The sequence below is a fragment of the Catharus ustulatus genome, chromosome 3 (genome assembly GCF_009819885.2).
Source record: "Catharus ustulatus isolate bCatUst1 chromosome 3, bCatUst1.pri.v2, whole genome shotgun sequence".
Taxonomy (NCBI): Eukaryota; Metazoa; Chordata; class Aves; order Passeriformes; family Turdidae; genus Catharus; species Catharus ustulatus.
In genome coordinates this window covers 63600383-63628354 of record NC_046223.1, presented here as the reverse complement: position 1 = coordinate 63628354, position 27972 = coordinate 63600383, and the positions used below count along the sequence as shown (strand labels likewise).

General features: G+C 41.7%; 1 protein-coding gene across 1 annotated transcript in view; it reads left to right on the top strand.

Moving 5' to 3' along the window:
• The first annotated feature begins 128 nt into the window (after nucleotides 1-128).
• Nucleotides 129-27972, top strand: part of RSPO3 (R-spondin 3) — a 59784-nt gene continuing 31940 nt past the window's right edge. The window contains exon 1 of the mRNA XM_033056582.2: nucleotides 129-708. Coding sequence (XP_032912473.1) covers nucleotides 612-708 — 97 coding nt within the window. The 5' untranslated portion in view covers nucleotides 129-611. The remainder of the gene's footprint in view (nucleotides 709-27972) is intronic.

Sequence of the window (27972 nt, the reverse complement as noted above, 5' to 3'; positions counted from 1 at the left end):
AAGCCCGGGGGCTCCTGGTCGGCGGGCGGGAGAGCCGGGGGGGCTCGGCCCACCTGCGCCCGGCGGCTGGCGGTGCCCGCGGCGCAGAGCGCGGCTGCTCCGGATCGGCGGCGGCGGGGCTGGGTCCTCCCTCTGCCCCCCCGCCGCTCCCGCCCTCGCACACTCCTCTCCCACCGCCATCCATCCATCCGTCCTGTCGGCACCTCGCCCGCCCGGCGCACACACGGGCGCGCACAGCCGCACGCACCCCGGCACCCTCACATCATGCTGCCGGCCACCGGCCCGGCATGGACCCCGGCGGCGGCTGCTCGGCTCCTCTCCGCTGCTGACTGCCCTCTGAGGTTTGCGGCAGGTAGCGGGGCAGACTGCTGGAAAGTGCAATAGGAAAAGCGAAGGGGAAGGGAAAAAAAAAAAAAAAAAAGGAAGAAAAAAAAAAGAGAAAAAAAAAAGGCAAAAGCCATCAAGCCGGCCAAGCCCAGCTTTGGATCTCAGTGCAGGTATTTCTGCTGCTGTGTTCATCCCTTGCTGCCTACCACCCCGGTTTATTATTTCTTTTTTTAAGGAAAGAAAAAAAGGACGAAAAGGAGAAGTCGAACTCTCAAAGGGTTACTATGCAATTGCGACTGATTTCTTGGTTTTTTATCACTTTGAACTTTATGGAATACATTGGCAGCCAGCACGCCTCCAGGGTACGGCGACAGGGAAGAAGTAAGTGCGAAGAGATTTATACTTTGATAACTTCTGCTTCCTCTCGTTGTGCTGTTCACCTGTCCGGGGGGTTCCGTGCCCCCGGTGCCCGGGCGAGTGCGCTGGGAACTAAATCCCTTGTCAGCGGCGCGGCCGAGCGGATTTGCAGCCAGTTTCATTCAATTGGAGGGATGAAGGCGATTTTTGACCTCTCTGTGCTCTTCTTTCTCACCTCACTGGGATGAGCAGCGCGGGCTCTGGGAAGACCTGCGCCTGGTGCTTTACATTTTAATGTCTGGTAAAAGGCAACGTCCTTTCTTAGGTCTTTCCTCTTCCTGAAGGGAAAGGGCGATGACACGACAGGTAACTTCTTGCCGGTATGCCCTAAGCGTCTTTCTCCATCCCGGTCAAGAAGCCCCCTCTCCAAGAACGGGCTGTGCAGATTATCGCTGTAGGTTAAGCCTGGAGCCCGGCGCTGCGGAGGGGGGCTGGGGCGTCGCGGGTCTGTCCGACCCGTTGGCTTTTAGCCTCCGCTGGCCACTAGTCACCCATTGCCAGCGTCCTGGGACGGTGCCCCCTGAATTTTTTAATATTTTAATTTTAATGCCATGGGATGAGGCGAGTGCGTCCCTTCTGATTTAACCGGCCCCGGTCCATCTCCGCCCAGGTCCGGGGCAGAGGCAGGAGGCAGGTGGGGGTCCGGGAGACGAGGGGTAGTACCCAGGGTGCTGGGAGAAGCTCCCTGCCCCGCCGTGAGGGTTAGACACGAGAGTCCCCCGTCATCGGGGAGGAAAGAACCGGGAGGCACCAGCGAGTTCCCCCCTTGGGAAGTCGCTGTCCAGGTCGCGGGGCGCTGCCACGGTCAGGCGGTCTCTGGCTCCGGCGTGGGCATGTCAGGCTCCAGTCCGCGCTGACACCTCCGGCAGTGCCGGAGCTCAGCCGCTCGGAGCTCTGCCGTGACCCTGCCGCAAGGAGCCGTGGATGAGGCGGGATGCGGCGGCAGAGGCCGCCGGGACGTGCCCCCGACCCGGCCTCGCCACCCCGCCTGAATCGGACCCGCCGCTCTTTCTGGGGAGGAGGCATTTGGCATTTTCTGCGCACCTACCGCGGAGGGGCTGCTCATGCCTGTCCGCTCTCCCTTACAGCTGCAGACACCGAGGAAATGTCATAAAACACAGCAGCCTGCATTTCATCAGCAAGAAGTAACTGAGTTACTTCCTCAGGGAGGGGAGGTACTATTATTTTAATTTTCTTCTGCTCTGCCTTCGCTCCCTTGCCCTGCTTGGCACGGCTGGCCCTTGAAAGCCTCCTTTGTAAGGTTTGCTTTCTGCAAACAAGGTTTGATTCACCTAAAGTGCCCCTAAAGCGGAGCTGAGGACGAGAGAGACCGAGGCTTCAGCCCTCAGATCCCCACGGCCTCGCAGCGAGGGAGCACTAAGGGCTAAGTAAAACATGTCAGGGCATCCGATTTATTATCCTTGGCAAAGGAGGGCTCCGCAGCCTCCATCACTTCCCACCCACTCCTTTAACCCCTGGCAACCGCGGGCCCGCAAGCTGCAGCTGCCCCCCACCTCCAGCCGTAGGTGAACCCCGACGGGCGCGGCAGAGGTGCAGCCCCGGGCCAGGGGCACGGCAGGGCTCGAGGGGCAGGACACCCCCGACGGGCGAGGGTCGCGGAGCGGGGCCCCCTCCTCCCGGACTCGCTCCGGCACCTGGAGCGCGGCGCGCGGGGCCAGCGCCGGGCCGGCGGCGACCTCTGCTGTCCCGTGCCGCGGCGGGCAGCCCGCGGCCGCAGGTGCTCGGCTCCCGCCGCCCGGCTCGGCTCGGCTCGGCACGGCCCGGGAGCTGCTCCGCTTTTGGCAGGTCCGCCTCCAGCCCCCGGCCGCTCGCAGCGCTGGGCGCAGCGCAGCCGCCGCTTCCGAGCGGAGGGGCAGACGCGCTGAGCTCTCCGAGAGCGGCCGTCCCACCTCGCTCAGACAACCTGCACGGCAGGGGAACCTCCGGGAAATAGAGGAGGAAGTGTTGGCCGCGAATTTTGGTTGATTGGTACACTGGGGAGAAGGTACCGAGCACTTGCTCAAAGTTTTATGGTCAAAATGCAAGAGTTAAGTTCAGAGCAGAACAAGTGGCTGGAAAACCTCGACTAGAGGATCAGGATGGAAATCCGCCTCCTTATTTTGGCAGTGAAGGCAAAAAGCCTTTCAGAACACCTCACCTGGACATGCTCGCCTGCTGGCCAAGGTCTTCAAATCCAGCTGGTTGTAAAACATATTTTGGTATATATAGTGGTTACTTGGCTTGAAGCAAAAAATTAGAATGAGTGTTTATGAAAGTTATTATAAAAGTGGTAACGATCACTTGCACTAATCACTTTGGCTTTAAAAACCTATGAATTGCTGTTACTGAATAGTGCAACTTGAAATAAATTACAGTGTGTAGATAAAGAAGACACCTGTCAAATCCATCTAGTGTGTGAAGACTTGCTCTGGATTTCTGTCTCTTTTGCTCAGAGTCTCCTTTAATCATAAATCATAAGCACATTTATAGGGAAACGTTTTTAAATTTATTTTTAACCTACTTATTTTTAAATATGGCGCAAATAACTTCCCATCAAGCAGTGAGTCCATGTTACTTTGTGTTATTATCAGAGTCCTCCATTCCATGTATTGTATTGTTGACTTACATATAACTTAAAGAAATTATAAAATCTGAACTGACTAATTCAGAATAAGCCATGCCAGACTCGCAGCTGGTATAAATTGAAGTCCCTTTGTTAAATTACCCCATCAGAGGGATCTGGTCCTGAAGCATTACTTATTTTGCACCTATTGCCAAAGTATTCCTTACTATGAGAAATGTCTAGTTTGCAATCCTTTTGCTCTCCAAACTCCTACTGAATTTTCTAGTTGGGGAATCCTAAATTTCTGTGCCATGATCAGTAGTAAAGATACAGTTGGCTGTGGAGAGATAAAACTCCTCTGAAGTCAACAAAAAAGCGCAGACAGATGTTCAGGTCCAGAATTAGATGCAGAACACAATGAATAAAAGTTTAAAAGCAAACATACCATTAGCAGAGAAATTTGTGACTTTATTCTGATAAGAGCAATTAAGATTAAAAATGTTGCTTGCTAAAGTCTTACAAGACAGAGTAATATGCAGCTGAGTATAGACTAGCATACCAATAAATAAGAATTTCTGTGTATTGGCCAGTGATTGCAGTTTGCTTAGTTCCAAAATATTTTGGCTCTGCAGGCCACTACCAACCCCCAAAATTTAGTACTGACAGTTATGTACATCTCTCATTGACCTTCTAATAAGGAGAAATGAAGTATTACTTGCTGCGGGTCTGTGAGTGACCGGCAGATCGTTCGCCATGACCCTGTGGACTAGCAGTGAGCCATGGACTAAATTTGGAAATCTAGAATAAGCAAAGTGATAGAAAATTCTGTTTTTCTACCATACTCCTACATCTGTGAGTAAAATAATCTGTATGAATGTATGGAAATGCAGTTTGGATGTAGAGCTCCCATGATTATTGGTAGCCCATTGAGTTGCCTCCTGCCTTTCACTATAATAGCATGTCCAGGATACCCAGCCTTCCTTCCTTCCTTCCTTCCTTCCTTCCTTCCTTCCTTCCTTCCTTCCTTCCTTCCTTCCTTCCTTCCTTCCTTCCTTCCTTCCTGCCTTCCTGCCTTCCTGCCTTCCTGCCTTCCTGCCTTCCTGCCTTCCTGCCTTCCATTGATCCTCTGTCCATTCCTCTGCTGATGTGGGACTGCAGGTCTTCAGCATCTGCTTCTGGTCACAATTACTACTGGAGGGCTCCAGCCTGCAAACACTCTGCACCTCTGGCTTGGTTTGCATTCAACTACTTACAAACTCACAATCAGGGAGGTGTGTAACAGCCCATTTGTAAACAGCTATATAAATTAAAACAAACTAGGAAAATACTGAAGAAACACCAACTGGTAAAATTGTATCTTTAGTCTTTTTATACTTTTATGCAGAGTGTAATTACATGGAGGTAGAATGTCAGCAAGAAGAAAGGAATTACATTATTTGTTAAAATAACACTTAATTGTAGAAGCAATTATTTTAATAGTTCACCACCTATATATATTCTTGATATCTACATGTATGTTTAGTGTTGGCACGTCACAGAGGGCAGTTATACAGAGTGGGTATGTAATATAGGTGTTGTTACCAATTTTTAAATGCAGAAATAATTTTGTATCTTAGTGCAACAGTTTAAAGCAGAAGGTAGCCAAGCAAGCAGCCATCAAGCAGCTCCCCTTAGGTACGATTGAATTACTGTTAGTTCTCTTTCAAAGTGTTTGTATGCTTTTGTATGCTCCTGATAATGTTTTTCTGTGATTCCGTGATGTCTTCATATTAGCACTGTGAGCGTAAATACTTTGCTGGTGACAACTGCGATAATTTTTTTTTTTTTTTTTGCGATGGAACTATATTTCCCACTTTTTTGGATGAGAATCAGTCCTTTCAAAAAGAGACAGTAAAATTTCTGTTGCAGTCATTGGAAGCAGAAGCTGCTCCATCGTGTTGTTATAAACTGTGAACATATCTCACTGCAGTGATATCTTAAAAAATTAAATATCAGGAAATCACTACCAATCACTGAAAGCTTTAGAAGCATGATAGGGATAGACTCCTTGTGTTGTTATTTTTAAAAGAAATAACTCTATATGTATGTAAATCTGTGCCTGATCATACCAGCATATGTGGAACAATAAGCGTTGTTGTCCCAGGAGACTAAAGGATGTTACTGATCAGTTCCCATTTCACATCTGATGTCTAAAAGGGTGATAATTGCAATTTTTTTTCTATGACTTGCTGAAGACATTTCTCATATTATATAAAATTAATGTTAGACTTTAAATACACACATTACCACAACTTTTCAAAGACATTGATGTAGGATGGTATACCTGAAAATACATGAAAAGTCCTATTTCTTTCTGCAGACAGAATAAAATATTGCTGTTACTAGTGAAAAAGTTTCAGAGCTAGAGCTTGCCTCTTTTGCTTTCAGTGGAGAAAGTCGTATGGACTGCTGGAGCTGAAATGAGCTTTTTTCTGCAGGACCTCAGGATACATTTTGAGTTTGGAAGAAATCCCATACTAAAATACTTGCAAAATTGCATGATTCAAATATGTACAGCCCCTAAAGAGAATAAAACAATGCCTTTTACCTTTCAAAACCATGATACTTGAGCTGCTTGGGAGGCAGTCTCTTTGTTAATCATATGAAAAGTACAACTATTTTACTACTTCCACCTATGGAGTCCACTGATGCCAAACAAGTTAACTGAGACTAATTTCTTCTTTTGAGCTTTGGCCTTAGTGTACTAGGCCTTTGCTAATCCCCATTCCGCTGTTTCTTCTTGGTATAAATTTTTCTCTGGAGACAATGGAAGTTATACCTGGTAAAATCTGGGCTAGAACTCAAAAAATCAGACTTACTCATTTTCTCTTGCTTAGCATGTTCATTTTGCTTTCTGGTTTGCAAAGCAAGTGTGCTGGCTTGACCACTGCTCTTTATCGCTAACATTAACAAGCTGCCTGTCGTTTCATACTCAATCATTTATAGACACTGACTACCAGTAACACTCCTCCATTAAAACTATGGATGTTCTTAAGAACTATTTTTCCCCTGCAGTGAATTGTCCCTTCTGCTCAAAATTAAATTAGAAGTTGCGAAAGCTTGGTGGAGGAGATATAAAAGCTAATAAAAAAATAATATTGTTGTCTCACTTCTAATTTTGGAGTCTGAATACTCAAAATCACTTTGCCAATTTTTTACCAAAACAATTCTGAACAAAGAAATCTTATCAGATGACAAAAAGCAGCTGAAATCATGTACATTTTTATACAAAAGTCAGTCTGTCTGCTATTACCACAAACAATGCTTCAGAAAAAAGTACTCAGAGAACATGTGAAACATGCTATGGCTCTCAAAAAAAAAAAAAAAAAGACGAGAGCTCCAACTTTTTTGTAAATAATCGAATAACAGATTTTGGCGACAGCAGAATGATTACAACTAATAAAAGATAATAATAAATCATAATATAATGTCATAATAAAATCTAACAGATTTTATTAATGAGTACTTTAACCTTATTTTTGTTGCTAGTACAGAGCAGTGTAATGAGCAATGCTACTTAAGGAATGATTGCACTATGGGTGCATGACAGCTGACTAATAAACACTTTTGTGTGTTTCAGTTTCTAGATTATGAGCTATCGACCTTGCATTTTAAAATGTTAGTGTTACTCCTGTGATCAAACACAGGACTCGTTGAAGTAAAGGAGCCACAAAATACATCTTTCTCCTGTGCTCCTAGGCAAGAACTCACCTATGGGGAGCAGAGCTGAACTGAGAGAACCTTTGGTTGTGGCAGTGGCACTGAGGTCCTGCCAGCTTGAAGCAGCACACCAACCTTACACTGATATTTTGGCTCCAGACAACAGAACAATTGGGAGGAAGAACATAAAGGGATGCTTATAGTAGTACTTTTCAATAAAAGTATAACCCCAAACCACAGTTTTACACCAAGTTCTCGTAGTGCTGCTATAAACTTTATCCTTTTGAGCTTCTTAATGTGTGTCAGTATTACATCCTGACAGGTTTCATGTTTAAAATTGCAAGGTCCTAGATAGGATTTCAGACATTTAATATTTTCTGCATGGTAAAGAAGATTTTGGGGCACTGTGAAATGAAACAGGAGGTCATTGATAGATGTTGGGACAGTAACGATGTGTGATTCCTGTGGCTTCCTGTAAAGTGCAAGGGCAAACACAGAAAGGCTCACATCCAAGAACAGGACATAAGGTGCCTAAAGTGTGTCTGGGATAGGATTTAAATATGAGTCCCTCACTCTCAATAATGCTTAATTTCCACCTCACCCTTGACACATGGACATTTCTCAGCTGCTCTGTCATTTCTGAAGTGATGTTTCTTCTTACTGGCATTGAGCATCTATCTGAGCTCAGGTCCCTTCATCCACAGACTTTGAGATTTTCTCTTAAAGAAACCCTGTATTAAAAAAATGCGATGAATAAATAGTGGCAAATAATAAATATATCTACACAAAGTTCCTTCAAAAGGAGCACACAATATTGCAGATGATTGCTTACGGACATTGGAATAAAGTCACATGCATTCCTGCTCCATACTCAGCCTTCAAGCCCTTGCCCTTCTGAAACTAAAATTGGTGCGAGCAGTGACCTGAGATTATATGCAAATCCAGGTGAAAAACCATCAGTTTATTAGAACATATCAATACAGATAGACTGGAAAATTAATTTAGCTTAGGTTTTCCTGGCCAAATGTTTTAGCAGCTAAGCTTTTGGATACATTAAGGGGCAGCAAGGCTGCTGCTCCCTTCTAGGTGTGTTTCAGAGGAAAAGAGCAAAATCTCCTTTCTTTTGTTACAGAATGTACCAGTTTGCAGTGCTGTGTAGTAGTGCCAGGGCACCTAAACTCCCTGGACATCCAGGATTTGATACAGTTTCTGACCTCATCTTTTCAGAACGGGTTAAGACTCCTTTGTTCAGTGTGCTGGATATTGTCCCTTTTGTAGGCACCATCTCTTCTGACCTACTAAAAGGCAACTGAAATATCTTACTCAGAGCTGCCAGCTGTACTTTGATGGAGATGTCAATGAGTATATCATGACACAAAGCAGGGATGTTATGAACAGCATAAATCCTCTACAAGCACCAGCTTATCCACCCCACTTCTCCCCAAATAAGTCCCTGGGTACATAGGTTCACTGGTGATAGTGTTTTCATGGAAAGTCACAGCAGAGGTAGGGCTTGAGATATTTTAACTCAGTTTCCCTACAGGGTGAGGCTCTGTTTCAAGGACAATGAAGACAAGGTTCTCAAGCAAACAAGAATTGTAGGAGCAACAAGCCGGTGAAACAAGCTTTCCATTGAGTTCCTTGAAAAACTTTTATGAACATCAACATGAACCATAGCTACTAAAACCCGACACTTTAATATGTTTACAAAGTTTATGTATGTTATCAGCACATGCAATACTCCCATTAGGATTTATTACAGGTTTCTTTAGCAACAACATTTTTTATCATAACAGCTCAACCGGTCAGAGAGGGGAAAACAGCCAGTTTCTCCATAGTGAGCCTCCCACGCACACTTGCCCAGCATTATTGAGTTGCTTATTCATGAAGATTACACAAACCAGTGTCCGCAAGTGTTTCATAACCTTGTTTCCTCTTCCTAGAATGTTCACAATTAATTTCACTCTTTACTATGCCACTGAATAATGAGTTGCTGGTGTTATTTTACTTGATGTTACTGCCGAGTGAAGAACTAGCCCTCCCAAATAGAAAAGTGGGAGTAAAGGCTATTTATTCAACATGGGAATCATAAGATATTAAGTGCAAGTATTTCGCAAACACATGGGGATGGATGAAGATTCCAGAAAGTTTTAGTATAACACAGAACTAAAAATAATCAGCTGAAATGAGACCTTCTTGTGCTGGGCATGCTGGCTGGAGCTGTCTAATAGACAAGATTCTGAAGGCCTGGAGGGCAAATAAATGACATGATTTTGTGTTTTGCAAAAAAAAAACCCAACAAAAACCACTAAAAACCAACAAACAAAAAAAACCTCAAAAAAACAACCCCAAAACCCCCACAACAGTTTCTGTTTTGCGGTCCAAAATGAAATCACACATTTGTATCTTGTGTTTATGCATTATGAAGAGTTGGGCAATTGACAAGTTTCAGACTTGAGGGTGTATTAAAAGGGAAAGTAGAATTCTGTATGACAGTGTAAAATTTATAACTTGTGCTATGTCCTAGACAAGTATTTTAAAGATCAAGGTCCTGACTTAAGGAATGAAACTACAGTAATTTCATGATTACAAGCTGCACGGACTATAAGCCACATCTCTGGGTGTTGGTAAACATTTCGTTCTTTGTCCATACACAAGCCGCACCCAATTATAAGCCACTCTGTCGTTCGCAGCAAGGACCCGTGTGCAACAAAGTTGCCAAATAGTAACAATAAAGAGGGTTTACTGGCTCTGCTTGGGCTGTGCAGGCTCGGCCCGCTCGGGGTTGCCCACGGGGCCAGGTGGCCCAGCTCGGCAGGGCTGCTCAGCAAGGCCACTTGGGGTCAGCTGCCGCTGCCGCTGGGCTCGCTCGCCTGCCCCGGCGCTGCCCCGTGATGGCAGGCAGGGACGGAGCCCGTCGGCACCCGCGGCGGTGGCAGTGGGCAGGGATGGAGCTCGATGGCACCCATGGCAGTGGTGGGCGGGGACGGAGCCCGCCAGCACCCACGGCGGCAGTGATGGGAGGGGAAGGAGCCCCCCCGCTCCCGCCACGGCAAGTGGGGGTGGAGCCTGCCTGCTCCTGCCCCGGCAGGTGGGGGCAGGAGCCCCCCGCTTACCCCACGGGCTGCGGGGATGGCAGCATGGAGCCTCCACCTCCTCCCTGAGCCATGGGGATGTCAGCACAGAGCTCCCCGCCTCTCCCCCGCCTGAAGTAGGGAACTCCTCTGCCTCCCTCCCCCTCCTTGTGCTGCGGCCGCTGAGCTGGCCCCACCCACCACGCAACACAGTAACCAATTTGTAACAATCGCAAAATCCTGTGTCTTACTGGCAGGTGCTCGGCTCATCACCCTGGCTAGCACTTCCGGGGTTGTAAATGTCAGAAAATTATTCACATATTAGCCGTTCCTGAGTGTAAGCTGCATTTCCGGGGTGAGAGCAAAATTTTAGTCAAAATGGTGCGGCTTGTAATAGTGAAATTACTGTATTTAAAGATGCTTTTTAAGCTACCTACTGAGGAGAAGTTTCAGACTTGTAAAAATCTGTCAATAGCATTCAATTTCAAGTGAATGTCAGGAAAAGGACATCCTCATCACTGCTTAGGTCATATATTTCTGAAGAATAGACCAAAGTAATTTTGAGGAACAGATAAACATAAAATCCAAGCTCCCCTAGACAGATTGTAGACAAAAATATTGCCTTTTTTCCTCCATTGGCATACAAACCCTACAAAATCAATATGATTTAAAAGGTCTTATGCTCTTCCATGAATCGGGTACCATGTTCTTTTATCTGAGTAATTAAATAAGATATTAATCCTGCTTTAAAACCTCATCTTCCTTCAAACATATATCTTAGAACAAGTAAGCTGCCACATTACTAACTCTGAGTTCTGTATATCTGACAAGCAGTGACATATATTATAGTTGTATGGTCTCAATCACTCTATGAATGTGAAAATTATGGAGGAAATTTCAAACAGGCTTTAATTTATGAGTTATCTACATATTGTACCTGGATACTCCGCTAGACACAAGTCTTCCCAAGCTTTATGAAGGTTAGAAGCACTTAGTGGGGAATGATCAGAGTAGGGGGATCTTCCTACTCATTTCCAGGATCTGACTGGCCATAATGGAAACTGTGAATGATACCCTTTCAAGATGAGGACAGGCTGCTATTCACCTCTTTCTGAAATCACATCATTTCCAGCTACCCAGTGAGCAGAGTTCATTTAATCCCTCAGGATAAATCACACCTGAGTCCGGATAAAATAGATTAATCAAAAGAGTAGCCTTCTCTTACATTTCCATACTTTCTTGATTATATGAGTGAGGAGGATTCCAACCATAGTTACTACTAAAAGACCACCAAGCATTATGAAAGTCAATCCATAATCCTTTCCGAAACCTTGAATAATTTCTTGAAAAGTAAGTTATTCATCTATGAAACTTTCTGGTTGAACCTTCTAGTCTGGCTCCATGAATGGCTACGGTTACTTCTGGGAACAGGAAAAAGGGCCTGTGTTTTTCATCTGGAAGTATGCAGAGACCTTGGGCACATCTTGTTCAAAAGAGATCAGTCACAGAAATTGCAGTACTGCATATAAGAGAGTTTGTTCAGAAGTAGAATCTCCCATCTCATATTCCTTGACTCCTACAGAAACATTCCCTGGCTTATATAGTTAATTCCCTGGAACCCCTCTGACCCTACAGTTGTTCTAGAATTGGAAAGACTCATTCTCATGCATTGCCATCTCCCCCTTCTCCCCTACACATTAATATCTATGTCTGTATATATGTATTCCCACACATACACAAAAGTTCACACAACACAAGCAAGAATTAAAGTATTTTCACTTGAAATTTTCTTAAAATACAGGTGAAATACATGTTGATAACCTCAGAAGTTTTTGACTCCACATGAAGCCCTTTGATTTGTGTGAAAACTCCATTTCTTCTCCCACTGTTCTTATCATCTGTTTGGTCATGGAAAACAAAATAATTTTAGTTTTATGTAGGTCAAACCAAATGCTAAATTAAAGAACAAAAGCAACAAAAAAATGCCTGGAAAGGTTGTCAGGGGACCCTCTTTCTGATGAGCTAGGTGTGTTTAAAACTGCTGGAAAGTTATATGGACCCTTTTTGGTTATATGGACCCTTTCTTGCTTTTCAAATGACCTGTATCATTAGGCTGGGAATTTTTCTTAGCCACTTGGAAGGAAGACAGTGCTTCAGAGGTTTTATTCTGGGTAGGGAAAATTGGTGGTGCCAGTGGAAAAGAGTCTTTCCTTACCACTGCGACAATGCAGCAGAACTGCTGCTAATGTTCCTGGGGTTGGCCATGCATGTGGATACATTTCTGTAACTGCAACTGTGCATGTGCAAGGAAAGACAATATTCCTCTCTTTTATCAGCAAACAGAAATGTCACAGTCATAAGGCACATGCCACACTAACCCCTGGTTTTCAATTAGAGCCTCTGCATTGTTTTTAATGGAAGATGGTTTAGGCAGAATAAACATGTGACAAAGGTTAAGGGACTGATTCTGCTTCTAGTTACAACTCGTGTCAGGAAGCAAATATGTCACAGAGCCCTGCCAGCATAAAAATTGCATGTGCACAGAATCCAGCCTAAATGTTTATACAGGCTACTAAAAAAACATGATAAGTGGGAGGATTTTGTTGCCAATCACCAAGAAAAGGAGCAGAAATGCAGTCTGCAATTCTATGAGTTGCTGTTACTCGACATGAGGGTATTCCACTGTCTTTTGCCAGAGAACAGCTGCAATTTGCTACTTAAAAGTGTAGGAGAGATATTTTTATGGCTTTTGCCATTCTGTACTTATTCACCCTGCCCAGCACTGTCTATTCCTGAGCATTTTCCTTCTTTACCTTCCCTCTCTTCCTACAGATATTGAACCTGAGCACTGTCTCTCAAAGTAGTGCCTGAAGTAATTTACAGAATGAGGACATGCACCAGACCAGACTAGCTAAATAAGCGAGCACAGGAATAGACACAAAATGTTGCATTTCCTGAAGTGGCAAGTGGTAGAGTAATATGTCTAGATCAGCTCCATTGGCCTGCCAGATTGAATGCATGTATGATCCATGTCCTTCTCATAATCCATTTAACACATGAATCCAGCCTAAGCCTACTGGAAATGAGAACTAGCAGGTGAAAGCATTGAACCAGAGCGGACACATCAGAATTCACATGTAGGCATACATCCAACATATAGGATGTAGAAGAATGTGCCTTTTGTCAAATCAATTTTTAAAATATTTATTTTCTCACAGTCTTAGCAATTTCTTTTTCTCCTTAGTGTCACCAGAAAGAAACATGTTTTTAGTGTTCTCTCGCCCTCACTCCCTTGCTAGTATCTATGAGCAAGTTTCTTCCTCGACATACTTTTCCCTTTTGATGCCTCAACATACTTTTCCGTTTTGATTACAAATTATTGCAACTTATGTTGCTGAGACCAGGGTTTTGGGGAGAAACGGTGGAAAGAGAAAGGACGCTCTTGAGTTGTGGTGTGATGATCTGATGATAGCAGTGGGTTGCTTGGTGATAGAAAAGAAGCAATGAACAACTTCTTGGATTTACAGAGACAGATTGTAAAAACAAACCATGAATCTCTAGATATGCAGAAAGATGTGAATTCTTGGAGCCTATGTCAGACATAATGAAGGATGGGAAGGTTTGCATAAAGTAACAGAGAATGTAGCCCTGAGGTCTATCAAATATAAGAATATGAAGTGTGGAGTTTGTAAAGTGGTGAACTATTCTGAATACGTCAGCTGACATCAAACATGCCTATGGCTGTTTGACCAAGCACAGATACCAAACTATCCATCCCAGTTACTGCTCTCCCCTTCAGGGACCAGCAGAAAAAATGCACTGTTTGCAAAAACATTGAGGGGGGAGGAAAGCCCCCTCCACAATGTTGTGCTTTTCCTCTGCTTTATCAGGGATGGTCAAGATGTGTGGTAGGGCAGTAGGGTTCGACTCAGTACAATTTACAAATAAGAGTTTGTTCAGAAGTAGAATCCTCCTCCTCAGCTGCATTGTGTGCAGACAGAATGGGCAGCAGAGTTCCTCAGCTGAACTGCAATGTGCAGATCTGCTCACTGTACTCTATAAGCAATTCCCAGCTCTTGTAATGCCTGATGGTCCCAACTTTCCCTATTTCCCTTTCTCCAACACATTTAATTCCTCAAAGCTCTGCACATCTCTATTCTCTCTTGTGACAGGAGTTGAATAATGTCCACAAATGGAAATAGCTACTCCTCCTCTTGGCTTGCTGTGGAGCCATAATCCCCCTCCCCCAATATATTCAGTCTAAGTGGATTTACAGAGTTAGTCTGACAGTTTCTGAAATAGAAATCCTCTGGTTCACAGCAGAGTGCAAGCACTGCTGTCTCTGCAGGCCAGTGCTTCTTGCTTCTCTTTAAGATGTACTCTCTGCGATGACGCAGGGGCAGAGGAGGTACCACACCCTGTCCAGCCGTTGGCCTCGTGTTCAGACAACTCTCTCAGCTGCCAGTTCTTCTTTAAGGTTTTACAATGAAAAAGTTTCAAACAAACATCAGATGAAAGCAATTTTGAGTCTAAACCAAGCATAGCCAGGTTTGCATTGGTGATTTATTGGTGCAAGTCATCAGCTCCTATTACCTTTTTCTTGAGCCATGCAATTCTTTGGCTTCCAGACATTTCTGGGGCCTGATTCTTTTCCTATTGAAGTTAATGGGAGGTTTTGCCACTGATTTCAATAGGAGGCCTCTAACTTTCCAACCTTCTGCCTATAGAATCTTGAAGTGCTTCCAGGTTTCCATCATAGTCTGCGGTTCCCTTCTTTAAGTCAACTGGACATTAACAGATTGCCTGGGTCCACACCTTTGGATAGAGGAAAGCTCCAGATCTGATTCAGTGCTCACTCACACACCAGCTTTATACCCCAATGGAGTTCCTCCTGATTTATGTTGGCAGGAGAGTGAGGTCCAATGTTACTTATGCCTGGGTCATTGCCAGCAGAACACGGAGAGAATTCAAGTCACTTGTTATCCCCTTCCCCACACCTCTCAATCACACCATAAATGTATGTACATTTATGTGGATATATTAGAATCATCTGGACTCTTTTAAGTTATTTGCCATTGAAACTGACTTCAAGTTTTAAAGTTGAAATAACAAAGAAGGAAAAAAGTCAGAAGGGAGCCAGCTGCAAGGGTACTCACAATTTTCATCAGTCTACGGGACACTCCTAATAACATATTTTACTACTTTGTAGTGAACTTTCTTTGCTTCTGCCATAAATATATTCCCTATGCTGTAAATGAATAGCTTTCAAGCTCAGTAAAGTTAATATAGAAGAATAAATCTTAACTACCTAATGTCAGGTCAGAAATATAAATCTTATCTAATATGCCAGGTCAGAAGGAAAGAATACTTTTTGCTGAAAATAGCAAATACTTTCCAGTGCAGAGTCGGAACTTATTTTTCTCTTTAAAAAAATGTGCTGCCCCTAATAAGATGGGTTGAACAGTCTCTTTTTAGAATCTCCAAAAGAAAAATAAACACATAGAGCAGAGTTAATTTATAAAATGCTCCAAAGTTTATCTTGGCAGAACAGTTGTAGGCAGTGAGAGTTCTTTCCCTCTCACACATGCATTCATACTCACACACAGAGACACATACACGTCTCAAAATTAGGACAGGCCTTTACAATAGCAAATGCTACAGAAAACATATATCTGGGTAAATTCATAGATTCCTATTCATGTAAAGCTCTCATTTTAAAGTCAGTGGAAAATTTTCCAAAGAAAGACAACAATCCTTGGTGCCTTTTTGTGTAAGTACAGACCTGCTGTGTCACAGTGGGGGATAGCAAGACACAAGTGCCTTATGTCTCAGGCCCCCCTCCATGTACCAGCACCAGCGATGCAGTCACTGTCCCCTCCCCCTGCCTGCCCAAGACCCCACTTGTTAGACACAACTGGACAGCCTGGTGGGTGATCTGCTAGCCAGCAGCTGTTGGAGGGACATAGGTCTCTTCCAGTAGCCACAGGCTCATACTGCTGCCCCTCCTCTTGTTCATCTTCCACACCTGCTTCACACCACACATCCTGCTCTCACCAGAGCCAAGGTAACTTCAGAGACTGAGGAGATGAGGCCCACCAAGAACTTTCATTCAGCCTCACAGTATTAGCTTTATTTATTTTAAAGTCCGTATCAGTCTGTGTCAGGGAGCCACAACAACATAGAAATAGTGCAGATTCCAGATCTACCAGCCAAGAGGTTGTCCAAGAGAACAGCAGGTGCTATGCTGACACCCCCAAAAAATTTGGAGTTCCTCCACCTCTTGTAGCAGACACTGGCCTTCATACAGTTTATTTACTTCAGTGTCTGCAAAGCAAACAGTCAAACAGTAATTTCCCCCAAGATAAACAGGAACAGAGGCAGTTTTACATGACCGAAGCATAACTTAATGCTGGGGTGCGCACAATCCTCTGGACCATTCTTGCTCAGTGCCACCAAGTTACTAAACGCAGAGCCTGTCTCACTAAAACCCCACAGAAGAATTCAACAGGTTTTCCTTTTCTCTTTTCTCTTTTCTTTTTTTTTCTTTTTTTTCTTTTTTTTTCTTTCTTTTCTTTTCTTTTCTTTTCTTTTCTTTTCTTTTCTTTTCTTTTCTTTCTTTTCTTTTCTTTTCTTTTCTTTTCTTTTCTTTTCTTTTCTTTTCTTTTCTTTTCTTTTCTTTTCTTTTCTTTTCTTTTCCTCTTCTCTTCTCTTCTCTTCTCTTCTCTTCTCTTCTCTTCTCTTCTCTTCTCTTCTCTTCTCTTCTCTTCTCTTCTCTTCTCTTCTCTTCTCTTCTCTTCTCTTCTCTTCTCTTCTCTTCTCTTTCTCTTTCCTCCTTTCTCTTTCCTCCTTTCTCTTTCCTCCTTTCTCTTCTCTCTTCTCTCTTCTCTCTTCTCTTTTTGACTGCTGGGAATTGCCAGTAATGTCCAGCATTTGGTCTGACAACTGTTCTACTGTAAATATTTAGAAGAATCCATTAGAGATTAAACAAAGTGTGAGTAACTGCTCCTAAGTGATAGCTCTTATTAATGTTTGCAGCTATAGCCTCTTTACAAACACATATGAAAGTCCTACCTCTAGGTTGCTTGTAAGAAAGGGCAAGACGGAAGGCAGCAGTGTAATTTGAACATCAGTGTGTTATCATTACAAATATCAGCACAGAGACAGCATTCTGTAGAGTGTGTACCACGCTTGCAAATCTTCCAGACAGCAATGGGCAGAGTGTGTTACCCTGACCAATGCATTTTAAATTATCTGTATAAAGCCGCAAGAGTACTCAGAGTCCCTGTCAGGACATCTTTGCTTTTCTCTGGTCTGCCCCAAAAATATATCCTCCCCCCCGCCAAAAAAAATCAAAAAATCACACCACCAAGTTCCCTTCTACCTCAAAATATATCAAGAATTGTCATGTGTAGCAGGGGAAAAGACAAGCACTGGTCTGGTGGATTTTTTAAACTCTTATTGTATTCCAAAATTATTCTGTTTATACAGTACCTTAAATGTTCTTTGTGCAGTAGGATATTAGGAGAAATAGTAGGATATTCTTTGTGTACGATATTAGGAGAAAGAATGAACACTAACACTGTTCTGGAGCTTATTATGAAATACTTAAGAAGTAATTCTAGCAGAAGTCTCTTTCTAGTGGACATAATTTTGAGAATAAAAAGTGCTGCTTTTGCAACCTACTGAGATGAATGAAGATGTATAAACACATCTACAAGTTAGCCAATTTCTTTGCTTAAAAAATAAATTATATTCTAAGAACACAGTGAACAGCAGGTATATGTCTGTGCATGGGCATACTGCAGCAGGCTTTTCTATCATAACAGAGGTTGGTGATATGGATTTTTTAAATTTAAATTACTCTGTTTATTGTCATTGATCAGTAGTAGAGTGTGCTAGTTCCAAATACCGAAGGGGTAAAGATTGGATACAACATTTGACTCTAGTGTCCGTCTTGAACAGGTTAAGTTCTGCAAGAAAAAAGCTTGGAGCTTATCCAGACCACTTACAACGCTTTCCCAGGGTGGAAATGTCTGGTACTCACAAATAATGCATGTAAGGCAGACCACTTGGCATCACATCTAATTTTTGAAGCTACCAGTCTGCTTCTCATTTCTTGTCCCCTTACCTTAAATAAAGTGTCTGGGTTATCCTAGACATCAATCTGTGCTAATTCTTCCAGCTCAGTTTCATGGTCATATCCAATCTTTCAAAATTAGTCACCATTTTCTATAAGTGACTTTAGATCTTAGCTGGAGAAATCAAAAAAAAGCAACCTGGAAAATTGGAGGGGCTGGGTATGAACAACTGAGCAGAAGTGTGCTGACTTGGTGGGTACTCCCATCTTGGACCATGGTGACTTACAGAACTGCTGGTTTCTGTGTCACAGCAGCGAAGAATGTAGCATGTAAGGCAATTTATCTTCTTCTGTACCTCCCTGTGTGCATATATAGATAGGAGTTTCAGAAGGCCAAACAGAAGAGATACTCATGCTCTAGAAAAGCTGTAGAGGGGCAGACTCAGTGGCGTCTTCAAGAAAGAGGAACATTAGTAAGCTGGTGGATTGGACGAGCGGCTAAGAGAAAACTATGGGGAATCAAAGGGATACCTTCTTGATATTTCCCACTTTGCATCCTGCACTAATATATAGTGATAAAATCAACAAGTCTCCTACCATCTGTTTGCTTACACTGATGCCTCATTCAGTAGATATGCTACATAGAAACCTTACTAGACATAAAATTCCAATCTTCTTCATAAGCCAACAATGTGGAGTTTGTTATAAGGAAATTAAAGTTTATTTAATTTCTGGAATTGCCTGTGAAACAAGTAGCTCTCAAATCACAAAAGAAATATTGGATCATCACCTTATATTACAATTATGGCACTTTTATTTGCTTTTATACACTCATTTCATTAGCTCCTTTTTTTTTTTTAAATCATTAGAATTAGATTGATAAGCACAACAGAACTCTGAGTAAGAAAACAGTGTTATTGCTGGTAATATCTTAAGGTAAAATGCTAACCAAAGGCTATCTTGCCAGCATGTGCTCCTAGACAGGGGCACAGTGGCAAGGGATTTCAGAAGATGCCCAGCATAAACTGTTGGATCCACTCAGTGATTCCTCTCCCAGGCACAATAATTTATGGCTAAGCTACAGCATGCTTTTAAAATGATATCTCACCTCTGATTTGAAATTTACATGTGACTGAGATTATACTGCCTCCCTGAGACTGCTGCAATGATTTTGTCTATCACGACTTTCTGAACTTTATCTTAATGCAATTGAATCGCACTGATGCTTTTTCCAGCCATTGCTTGGTTATATCTTCACTTCCACTGGTAGATATCATTATAGCAGAGATATTTTAGGGGCAAGACTTTGTTACAGACTGCTGTTTTTGTTTTTGTTTTTGTTTTTTTTAACTGCCTAGACAAAGAGCTGCTGTAGGGAAGTGTACTCAGACAAGGCTGCTTTTGGAGAAAACAGTCCCCTAAGCTAGTTGCAGATTTTACTATGCTTTTTTATCTCTAAGAGCAAGCTTGTCTGAGGCCTCAGAATGTCTGTTGTGGGAGAATTGGGGCAGGGTCTAACACAGTGCTGTCCCTATGTTGTTACCAAGAAACTGCATTCCTGCTGGAAGTGAAGACATGACCTCCCAATTTCCCTCATTGCTGTGCCCTGCCTGCCACCAGCAGCTCTCAAGCATAATGAAGATTCAAGACACTTCAAAGCTTAGAGATCTTCATAGGTGGAAAAGTAGCAGTGAGGTGATGCACTGTCCCTTCTTAATCCCTGGTGCTGAACTATTGCTTTGGCATGGGCTTTGGGATGCCTGTGCCTCCTCCTTGAAATAAAAAGCAGAATTAGACCAATAGCAACCAATCTGGATTTGCTGGCATGAGTCACAACTTCAACCCTAGAGGTTCCCCAAATGTCTCAGTTCAGACTGGTTACAGCAGCCAACAGACAGGCAGTGCATTTCCCATTCTTCTCCAAACACGTGTTGTTAAAGGTAATACGGTCCCTAAAACATTTACTTACATCATGGAGCTGCATCTCATTTAATTGCTATAAAGTGCTTTGAGGACCACAGGGTGAAAAATCCGACAGAACTGCATGTATATTGGAAGTCTTACTGTTGCTGTTGCTATGTGATTATATAATTTTCTCAGGGGTTTTAAGGATGGTTGAAATCACAATAGTTTGCATTAATTATGCTTATTCTCTTTTTCCCATGTACGTGATAAACTTTGTAAATGTTCTGGCCTCCTTTTATTTAGCTTGCCTTTGAACACCTCTTTCTAATTTTCTGTGAGAACACCTTTGGGGTACTGGCTTTTTTCCATTTGGAGTGTTACGTATGATGTTGGTATGGAAAGTATTATAAGGCAAACAGCAGATTTAAGCTGAAAAAGATACTTCAGTGATTAATGAACAGGCTTTGAGTCTCTCCTTTTATAGGACACTGGTTTGAGTCTTACTGAAATCAAAGCAATCTGTTTGCCTTCCTGTGAGGATATAGCTTAGTAGCCCCTTATAAAACTATTTAGTAATCTAAAAGTTGAACACCTTTATATCAAAAAAAGCACTGAAATGATTATCTTTGTTGAGTCTCTTGCTCAGACACAAAGGAACAGGGCTGCTGACTCTGTAGGACTGTAGGAATCTTGCTCCCAAATATAATGGCAATGATTTAAAATGCATGAACATTAATTTTAAAAAGTTAATAAAGTAGTGCTAGAAGCCTTTCATAAGTCTTTTGAATCCACACAACTATGCTTTCTCCGCAGTATTAGAGAAGAGAAATTTTTTTCTAAACTTCTAAAAATAAGGAGAAAAGAATAATGGTTTTGTTCTCTGGAAAACCATAAAAACATGATCATTATGTTGAAAATATTTGATTTTTTTTTTTTTTGGCCAATACAAAATTACCCTAAGCTATTGAGAAGCTAAAAAATAGAAATGTTTAAACTTTGAATTAGTTAATCACTGAGAAGTTCAAGGCATTATTTTCAAAGCTAGCATGTTAGGAGTTAGGCTTTTGCCTACTTCAGGAAGACAAGTGTCTGCTCCAAGCACAAGAGCCTCCATTCAAGAATGAGTCCTTAATTTTACTCAGGTATTTAAGTCTAATTGAAGTCAAGGGGTCTTTAACATATGCGTGTAGGTAACCATATGCTGATGTGCTTTTTCAAATGGGGAGGAATTTAATCATGGGCTAACATGGTAATTGAATGGGTTTTTTTTCCCCCATTTGGTCTGGATAGGCAGAAAGTAGCATAAAAGGGATCAAGAAACATTAAAGCTTGTTAACTTAGTGCTCAGTGTAGAGGAAAAAAAGAGCCTTTTATTTCCCTGAAATTTCTGACCTTTTTTATTATTTTTCTTCTCCCTGTTGCTCTTTGCTCACCAACCACAGCTCTCGTTTGCTGTGGACAATTCCCAAAGGGAGCATTCCTCGCTGGAGTAACTTACCCAGCTCTTTTTCTCAATTCACAGTGAGTACAGCACCTCTTGCAGAATCCATAGCAGACCCTTTGGCTGCAAGCCAGTGCTAATAGCATGTTTTCCAATAATCTAATCTCTTCAGTCACAGAGCAGAAATCAGAAAGTTAAAAGAACTGGCTTCTCAACTTGTCTCAGTTTGCCTTTGAAATCTGTGCATGGAAATGTTGTGTGAATAACTACAATAAATTGTTACCACACTTGCACCCATGACTCAATAGTTGTACCCATAACAATCTGATGTATATGAGAGAACCCTCTATAAAGCAAGGTTTAATGTGGTGCCAGGAACAGACTCTCTCATGAAGGCTTGCATCTACAAAGAAGCCAGGAATTTCAGCCAAAGCTGAGGACATATTGTAAATATCCATGAATTAAACACCTCACAGTCCTAAGAGATAGGTATCATTTCTCCTTTGCGGATTAAAAAATTGAAGTTCAAAGATGAAAAAGCCAAAATTTCTAAGTTTGGTTCTAGAAGTGAAGTAACAATTCTTTAATTAGACTCCTGACTAAATAGCTTCATTTTCAGACCTCTGACCACTTGCACATTCTGCAGCCATAATGAAAATGAGGGTATATACACAGAAATGAAGCAGATTAGTTGTCTCACTGGAGGCCCTAGGTTTGAAAATGTAGATTCTAGTACTTCACAATGTTAGAAAGGGACCTTAACCAGCCAACTTTATCCACCTTCAAACCCAAGAATCTCTAAATTTCTTCAAAGGCACATAACTCAGTGGTATTGTTAGGGAAAGATAAAGTAACTAGATGCTGAAAGTTAACCTATACCTTTTACCTTTTTCCACGTGGCTTCTTTTTCATGTGTGCTGGACTGTGTATATTTTTGCTTTGGAGGTGCAGAACTGATAACATCACAATAATTTTTCCTGATTTCTAAAATCATGCAGATCTATGGTGGTCTACAGATTACAAGTTGGTAACTGGGTCCATCATTCTACCCCAGGACTGGATCCCTTCATGCATGATTTTGACTGCTGTCACCAGGAGCGCATGCTTGTTGGGTACTTGGGGTAGCAGTTTGTTACCTCTGTGAGACAAATGCCTTGACTTGCTTCATGCAAGTCTTGGATGTCAAGGAGCCAGTTAAGGAGGATGTTTTCATTCTAGGGCACAGTTCAGTCTTTCCTTTCACTTATTCCATTTCGGCATCTGCTTGTGACATTTTTTAGCACAATTTTTCTGCAGCAGCCCCAACATTTTGAGTGGTGGTGTTGTGGTCATCTCACATCCAAGCCCTGTCTCATGGCAGCCCAGAGTGGTGGCAAGACACTAGCCACCAGCTGAGCTGCCAAGTATTCATCATATTGGGTGCTTTAAAAATAACTGCTGTGATTTCATGTTTTTCTAATATCTAGGAGACGTTGGGTTTTCACTGAAGCCTAACTGTTGGTATTACTTATATTAGGCAGTTCTATTTTAAGTAATGGGTTCTATTTCTATCATTCATTCTGCTTCAACTTGATTAAGTTACAGTGTGACAAAACAGAACCCAATAGTCCTCTCTTCCTCATTACTGGAGTTATTAGAAAAATGTTCTTCAACAGAGCACATTGCAAAGTGCTAAGCATATTTTGGAAGCTGTCTAAGGCATCCCACACCTGAAAAAGCAGCTCTCTAAGGCCACAAAATAGTAAATGGATCATTTTCTTGTGCGTGAGCTTGGTTAAGAAGATGGTATAAATTTGTACTAGAAAGTGCAGAACAAGGTTAAACATGTATCCTCAGGATGCTGCTCTAATCCAGCCTAAATGATGTGGCTCCTACCATTGTTACCAGTGAAATACTTCTACAAAAGTATATTTTTATGACCACTTCTTCAATTGCGCATAAAAAGTGTCAGATGTCACTTTTGATGTGCATCAGTGATACTAAGTAATGTATTAGACAAATAAAAAAGTCACCTTTAAAATTTATAGTTCATAGTTTGCCCATTAATCTTTCCAAATGTGAGAGGTTTTTTTCTGTTAAGGCTAGATAAAAATTTTAAAGACAAATTAGACTTTTTTTGGATATTATTTTGCTGCTGTACAGAAACATTAAAATGACTTCAAAATGATTGTCCTTGCAGCTCTTACCATAAAATGTTTAATAAAACTCATAAAAGTAACACAAGTTTTCTAGATATTTAATTATTTTCTATTGATTAATATATATATAATTTAATTATTATAATATAATTATATTTTATATATAATTATAGGGCTATGAGGTTTTGTTTTTCTTTACCTAGTATTGTCAATAGGTGGCCTCAGTTTATTTTTTTATTGTAGAATTTCTTTTTGCTTTTAAATGGAAATTCTATATCTTATAATTCCTTATCACCTTTACAATGTTGCTATTGCTATTTTAAATTAAAGCCATTCATGCAATTATTAATGGAATAGAATTCCATTAGAATATGACACTTCAAAAACAGAAATATTTTGAGAAAGTTTGATGTGTCAGCATTATACTGTTAATTGGTTTTGGGAAAACAAACATACTATTATAGATGTTACATCAATTAAAAAAAAAACCAAAAAAACAAAAAAACCAAAAAAACCCCACAACCAAAAAAAAACCCACCCAAAAAACAACAAACCACCCAAAAGCCAAACTGAAGTTTTAATTCACTTTAATTCATTTTCTCTTCCAATCTACTGACCTGATTGGTGCAAGTCCTCAGGGAAGTGGTGGTGTACCACCACAAAGAAAATGAACTGTTTCTCTGTTCTAGCACAAAATGGATGATAGCCTTGGTTTCATCACCAGCACCCCAATGATTCAGCTCAAATACTTCATAGCACAGCTGTAGCTCAACAGCAAACTGCCTGCTGTGTGTCACCGCAGTGATGTCAGATGCATTACGGTTTTGGGAAGTGAATGATGCTCGGTGTGAGCACTAAAGTTCTTTCATGTGGGTCGGTGTGTGCGGCAGTGAAGCTGGTTGGGAGGGAAAGGCTCAGACTTCAAAGGGAGGGCAGCACGCAGAAGGGGTGATAAAGCAAGCCCTAACTACGTGCCATTCATAGTTACTTCACTAGAAAATCCAGGCATACAGAGCTGTTGAACTGAATCAGTTTCTCAGCCAGTTTCTACTTAAATCTCATCCATCCTATTACTCAATCCCCATCTAAACAGGCCATCCAATCACAGTGCCCTCTAAAAATCAGATAATTATCCTCCAAACAATGGACTACGCTATGCTGAGGAACAAATTATCCTCACAGCATTTTCTTCACAAGAGTTTTGCCATTGACTTTAGGGGCCCAGAATTCATTTTGTCAATGAATTCAAAGCTGACTGGTGATGATGACTCTTGTCTGTTTTCCACCAGAGTTCTGTTTGATTTCACATCATACTGCTCATGTTTTGCAGTCAGAAACTTTTGACTTCTTTTTCTTTTAGACTAGCATGAGTTCCAATGACATGAGGGAAAGGTGAAAACTGTGGATCATCATTTGCTGAGTGTTGCTACATAGCACTGCAGCAGAGAAGTGGTCACTAGACCTAGTATTTTAATCATTAATTTCAGCTTGGAATTTTGGACAGTATTTTGTGTCACTGGCAGATGAACGGTCCAGTCAGCCTGGAGGAGTTGCCTTTCTCCTTTATGAAAATGTGACAACAGAGTTTTTCCTTGTTACAAATCACTGAACACAATTTTTAGAGATTTTCCAGCACTGTGATACCCCTTAATACCTATACTATGACATGAAATCTTGATGTTAGTCTTGAGTTTAAAGAGACACGTTCCATTTCACTGTTTGCAGGCGTCCGTCCAGAACAATTCCACTGTGAGCAACATACTTGGGGCTTCCAGTTAGCTTCAGTATGGTATGAATTTAATCATTACACAGAAAGAAATCATTTCATTCAGTACAAACTTTTGATCAGTTCCACTTAGGAAAATACATTAAACTGAGAGGATATTAAGTAATTGACCAAAGGCACATCTGAGCACCGCCAAGGCAGTGGGCTGGCTTGCTGTCTGGCTTATTAATTTTTTAATGTTGTAAACATGGTAGTAGAAAATCATTGTTTCGACATGGGATTACAGGCTTTTGCTGTCTAAACCCTTCTCCCTAGTCCCCGGCATGGAAAGTAAAATCTGTTACATCCTGCTGTTCTTTCTGTGGTTTCTGAAACAAAACTTTGAGAGAAAATCTCTGGTCTCAAAAGACCCTGTGGGAAATGAGAAACTTGCAAATGCTACTGTAGTTGTGTAATGTTGACAGTATGAGCTGAGTGATCCTTATACAGATTGGAAATACACGAGCATCTGTGTAATACGCAACAATAAAAGTCTCCAGTATGTTAGGAGAACAAAACAGGAGAAGCAAATGGGGTGTGGGGAGTACAGGCTCTGCTGCCACCAGGATAGCCTAAGCATTCATGACCTTTGTTAGAAACACAAAAATCAGAGATACCATCAAGCAGAAAGACCACACATTTCAAAGAATTAGTCTGTAGACTATATATTTTTGCTTCATTATTTAGTAGAAGCATTGTAGGGAAGAGATTGGAGAGTCAAAGGAGTCACAGTGATGTTGACAACTTTGTTTTTAGAGTTCTGTGTCCATGCGAACAGTAAAAAATCAGCTGGGGATCTTCATGACAGCAACTTGCAAGGCTAGAGCATTAAAATATTACCTATATGTGCTTCAAATATAATCTCTTTCCAAAAGTCAGACCTCCTTTTTTATCTGAGCGCAGATGCTTTATTAGCAAGTAGCTGAATCTGACAACTGTCATAACACAGCTGATTATAAATTATTAGGCTACTACAATTTCTAGGTTACTACTTCTAAGACATCAATTGTTTACTATAACAGCTTTTTAAATCTAGACAATAAGACAGAGATTATATAATTGAGTGTACATTTTAGAAAAAATTCATAATGATACTCTTGAAGGCTAGGTAATTGGAAACAACTACAGCTGACTCTAAAATAATATCTGTAGTTGCTTGTAGAATTTAGAACTTCATGTGAGAAAGTATTACCTTCACCATCACTATCAGGTTATTTAAAGCAATTTTCTCAGGGATCCTTAGTTCCTATACTGGTTAAACTTCCTGGATCCTTGAATGTTGGTGGTGCTCCATAGTATGTGGGGAAAAAAAAGTCAATTTCCCTTCTCTCTCCATGAAAAGAATTTTTCAGTTTATTTACAAAACTCTCTGGAATGACAAGGAGCCATTTGTGGTTGTTGTGGCTGATTTCTGTTGTGCTGAAGATGCTAGGAGACTGCATAAAACTCTGCACCCCTGGTGAGATTTTTCAGCCTGTTGATGCTCTTTCTAACTGAATTCAGGGGAAATGTGTTCTGGCTGCCAGTATACTTAATTTTCAGGATCACTCTGCCAGACATGTGTTTAATAATGATGAGGCAATCCCCAGTGAGGTCTTGGCCATTTGGGCCAAGGGCCTCCTTGCTCATAGACACCACTACAAAACAGTTATGGATACTCCCTGAGACTGTGGAACAGTCCCATGCTCACGTTTCTGTTGCTTTTTAGAACTCTTGACATTTGGTAAATAAAATAGATTGATTTCTCTTCCCTAAGATGCGAAGTGCCTCTTGAAGAGAAAAGTATTGTCAAGCTAGGCAGATGTTTGGGGAAATTTTTTTTGTTTCATATAAGATCTTTTTCCTTGAAAACACAGGAAGACCATTGGGAATCCTCTTTACTACAGGTATTGTATCAGAAGGCAACAATACTCTGAAGTAAAATAAAAGTCAGGCAAATCTCTAGAGGAGTTATGAACCTCTCAGAAAGAAGTCCTAAAATATTTGTGAAGACCAAACCACAAAGAGAAGCAGATTACATTAAGCCTTTAACAGTTGACTTTTAGACTGATTTTTCCTCTTCGCCTCTTTTGTGGGAGCCTCAGATTCCTGTAGATCCAGAAGAGGCTGAATAGAGAATCCACATTCCTCAGCTATCACCACTGATTCAGTTGCATCCCAGAACACTTATTGCCAATCCAATGTAGTAGTTGCCGCGTACAGGTTTGTCTTCCCCAGCTGCTCCCCCACCACAGCACATCCAGTCCCTTGCCTAGGGATCAAGCAGAGTTTGGCCTGCAAGACTCAACCCAGGTTTCCCCTTGCCTCAGGCTGGCAATCTATTTAGCTCTGATAATACAAATGTATCAAGCCCATGCATACAGGCTCTCCCAGGGCTGTCCTACCACTCCTGGGCTTTGTCCTTGCTCCACACTGCCTGTTGCCCAAACAACAGTTCAGAATTTTGCCCCGCTAATTGTGTGTCCCACCTCTAACGCATTTCCACACAAAGAAGCACTGTCCAAGAAAGAGTCTGAGGAAATACACTGTGGTTTGCAAACTGAATTCCTTAATGACTTTCTCATTA